Here is a 4,316-nt window from a genome sequence, read left to right on the forward strand (position 1 = left end):
GAACACTTCTGGAATAAAGTGCGCCTGTGTGGGACGGAGATGGACAATCTTGTTTTGTTGTTCAAACGAAGCGTGAATCATGTTGCTCTCACATGGGCCATTTCCACATATAATTATTAGCACTTTGGAAAATTGGTTTGTTCCCTTGAAATGAGCTGGTCACAGTGGTGAGAGTCAAAATGCTTTTATTTTAGAGAATGCCATTTGATAACATAAAACTAGGGCCTGAGAAAACAGAAGCAAAAGCTTAAGAGAAACTTCGATTAAACATTCAATGTCTCAGGACCGCGCACCTTCTTCCAGCCTCTGTCTGCTCGCCTGCTCACATGCCTGTCACTCTTCATGGAAAACCGAGCCCTCATTCAGATGTAATGCCTCCACGAGTTTACTGAATAGAAAGTTCATCTGGCAAAGAGAGTAGCAAATAGATTTTCTGAGAGGAAAGGAAATAGGGGAAAGCTTCCGCGACCCGCGGCCATGGCACGAGAGTCTAAGCCTTGGCAGAGCCACTCTGGAGAGAAAACACGGTACTCGCTGGGGGAGGACGGGTCCCGTCACACCAGATTCATCGACCTTGGCTCTTATTTGGTATCGAGACTGCTTTTCCACCAAGCCTCTCCTGGTTAGCTAGTGGCCCAGCGGTCTGCTTCTCAAAGCAGTTTCTGGAGGACACAACTTTTGAAACACTAGGCGTTTGCACAGAGGACAGCACGCGGTGGCTGGTGTGCGTGGCATCGGTAGTGACGCGCCCTTCCCCAGTTAGTGCCCGGCAGGCCTCTTAATTAGGTCTCGTTTGCTCTCCCTGAGCCCCCCGTTCACCATCCGTCCTGGTTTCACCCTGAGAAATTAGTCTGTACAGGCCCGAATTCTTGCAGTTCTGTGGAACCGTGGAGAGGATGACGACGAGACCTTTCCTAGCCAAGGCGGGAGGGCCGGGCCCTCGCTGAGCCCGACGCGACCTCCACCCGGGTCAGGCCGCCCACCGCCAGCCCTGTCCCTCCTCACCTGAGTTTCGTAGCTTCTCTTGAGGGAGCCAAGGTGGTCGAGGAAACGCATCGCCAGGCCACACCATTTTTCGGCAGTGACAAACTTGCGCGTGCTGTACATAAATATTCCAACATTCCAGGATTTGATCATCAGCCAGAGGACCTCCATTTCAGGGTAGCCTTCCTGAAATCCAAGAACAGTGGGTGTACAGCTGTCACTGTCATGATCGTCGTGGTACCATCTGCACTGTGCTGCATCTATTATTATTATTAAACGAACGCTGCTCGGCTCACACCAAGGCGCACAGGACATGAGTGCGGCGAAGGGGACCCCGCTGTAGGCAGCGCTGGGGCAAGACCTCGTGAAAGGCCAACAACCGGAAATCAACGAGGCCCTCTGGGACTGAGTCCTGGCGCCCCGAAGCCGGAGTAAAACCGGCACTGTGTCCAGGGCTTCTCTGGGTGCTGTCCCCAACCGACGACCTCCCCGATGGCTACCTCTCGTGTTCAGAGAAGGTCGCGAAGGGGCAGTTTTACTGAATCTCTTCATTTCCTTGACCGGAATCAGTCTATGTTAGGAACGGAAATCATACGAATCTTTACTTTCGCACACATTTTTTTTTTCAGGAATCGGCTCACATGCTTGTGGGGACCGGCACATTCGAAATCTGCGGGGCAGGCCAGACGCGAGGCGCTCGGGCAGCGTTTCTATGTTACCATCTTGAGGCAGAATCCTTTCTGCAGGAAACCTCAGTTTTTGCCTCAAAAGCAAAAACTGATGACGGAGGGCAATCTGTGTTACTTAACGGCAACCGACTAAGTTTTAAGGGATGTTCATCTTCAGTGTTGACGGTATCTGCCTAGCTGTGAACAAAGGACAGCTTTCCAAGACGGCCCCTTCACCTCATGAGCGGGCTTTTCTGTGGCTGACCACGAGACCTGGCAATAGTGGATCAGTGTAGGGGGCAACTTCCTCAGTTCCTGTGTGGGGGGCGGACCACAAAGGGACCACCCATGTACCCGTCGCACCTTAAAGCTCTTGAAAGGGGAGATGTGACAGAAGCATCGGTTTGAGACCATCAATGACGTTGTCTCAGCTGTAACTCTTTCACTCACTTGAATCTATAAAAAATCATTATGCAGAAAACACTACGAGAACAAAGGCACAAAGAGGGACAAGACGAAGCCCTTATCTGAAAGGACCCCGAGTGCATTTGGAGAGCCCAGGCATAAAGGGGACTCACAAGGTGTGTGATTCACGGCTAGTCAGGGCGACACAGGTGTCACGTGCTCTAGTTCAGTAAAAGAGACGAGCATTAGAGGCACAGTCAGCGGAGGTCTAGTCTCTGCTTGAAATGCCACCCCCACCCTTGCCCACTTGCTAAACTTCTCTTTCTCCTTCAAATTCACAAACAGAGCGAGTTGCTCCTTTCTCTGCTCCCACAGCAGGTGTTACATTCCTCTAATACACCTCGCCAGGTTGTTTAGAAAGTGCGTGTGGCTCTGTCTCCTGCAGACTGCTGAGCTCCTTGGGGCGCGGGGGATTTTTCTGGTTCGTCTTTGTATCCTCAGAGTCCCAACACTGAGCCTGGCACATAACAGGGGCACAACAGATGTTTGGCGAATGAATCAACAAACGAATAAATGTCTCGTCAAATGCAACGTGCTCGGCGCGCTTTCCCCACCTCTGCACGTGGTGTCCGCGCCCCTCGGTTCCTACGCGGTCTGCGCACGGCGCTCCCGCAGCACTGGCAACAACACTGTGTCATCTGTCCCTGCACGAGGCTGGGAGTCCCTTTAAGGCGGAATGGCATCTGCGTTTGTATAGTCAAAGCCTGGCATGGTATTTGACAGTGATGGGATTTTAACTGAAGGAATGCAAATGACTGAACAAACATGGTCTTAGGGCAGATGAGTAGGATGTAGCTATACGTGGGTTATATGAACTGTCTAGAACAGGCAAATCCACAGAGACAGAAAGCAGAGTGCTGGTTGCCAGGGGCTGGGGGGTGGAGACAGGGAATGACTGCTAATGGCTACGGGGTTTCTTTTCGGGGTGACGAAAATGTTCTGGAATTAGATAGCTGCCCAATTTTGTGAATGTACTAAAAAGCAATGAATTGTGTACTTTAAAATTGTGAATTTTCCGATATCTGCATTACATTCATAAAATTACAAATGTATAGCTGTACAAAGAAGAAGAAGGGCATTCATGGGCAGAACGGAACCGAGAGCGGCTTGGACCGTGCTTGAGCCGGCACACATCTCAGGAGACAGCAGGCGTCTGGCCCAAGCGGACGATTTACGTGGGGTGATCACTGGGACCGGGATGGAAGGGCGACACGGGGCCACCTTGCATTTCCCCGGTGCTTTCCTCAGAGCATCGGCGTCACGAAGTACGTTAACAGATGGTCACATATGCATTCTATACATACCCTTTTGGAGCACTGTAACGCACATTAGTTCATTAAAAGTTTCAGGAAGTCTGGCGGTAAAGAAACCGTATAACTTTGTTTAAGCCAGGGTATAAAGACTGTTTCCTCACATCTTGTGGAATTACTGCAAAACACAGGGCTGGAGGTGTAAAGGGTCTTACATTACAGGCCACAGATTTCAGAACTTATTCTGCTGGCAATGAGAAGTCACCAGTGAAACTTTTTGAGAAGAGAAGTGATGGGATAAAATTGGAGTTTTAATAAGATTGAAATGCCGATGGTGTTTTGAACAGACCTGAGTGTGAGAACACAGACAGCAGGCCCTGTTTTTAAATGGACTTGTCATGTCTGTGGATGATGCGATGAGTCAGAGCTACGATACTGACAACGGAAATGGGGAGATGTAAGAAACGACAGCACCTGGGATCTGATATGCTGTGGCGAACGTTAGGTCAATTGAGAATGGCTCCAAAGTACAGGTTTAATGGCTGAGAGAATGCTGATATCACTGACAGAACATATTGGAAAGAAATGTTTCTGGGGACACGGGATCGATATAACCTTAAGTTCTATTTTAATCACGTTGGGATTGAGGTCACGTGGGAGAGGTCACGTAGGCTGCTGCGGATATGGACTGGGAGACTCAGGCAATGGTTAAAGTGTATCGCTTCACTTAAAGGCCAGAGTATAGAATACGGACAACTAAAAGGCAGAGAATATCGAAAATGTTCGCAGTTGGGTAGTAAGCGGGAAAAGACGACACAGAGGAGCGACGAGAAAATAAAGGAAAAAGTAAAAGAGAATTTCGATAAGGAGGCGCTGGCCAATAACGAAGGCCAGGGTAAAGGAGGCGGCCGGCGCATCTGCCTGCGGGGTGGTAATCGGTGGCCTCGTG

The 4,316-nt window shown here is 49.9% G+C and overlaps 1 protein-coding gene across 1 annotated transcript in view; it reads right to left on the minus strand.

Annotated features, from left to right (window-relative positions):
- Window positions 1–208: 208 nt before the first annotated feature.
- TEX11 (testis expressed 11) overlaps window positions 209–4,316 on the minus strand; it is a 136,971-nt gene continuing 132,863 nt past the window's right edge. Inside the window, exons 28-29 of the mRNA XM_025044431.1 lie at window positions 1,006–1,170; window positions 209–405 (exon numbers count right to left, since the gene is read on the minus strand). Coding sequence (XP_024900199.1) covers window positions 334–405; window positions 1,006–1,170 — 237 coding nt within the window. The 3' untranslated portion in view covers window positions 209–333. The remainder of the gene's footprint in view (window positions 406–1,005; window positions 1,171–4,316) is intronic.

This window comes from Pteropus alecto, unplaced genomic scaffold, assembly GCF_000325575.1.
Source record: "Pteropus alecto unplaced genomic scaffold, ASM32557v1 scaffold312, whole genome shotgun sequence".
Classification (NCBI taxonomy): Eukaryota; Metazoa; Chordata; class Mammalia; order Chiroptera; family Pteropodidae; genus Pteropus; species Pteropus alecto.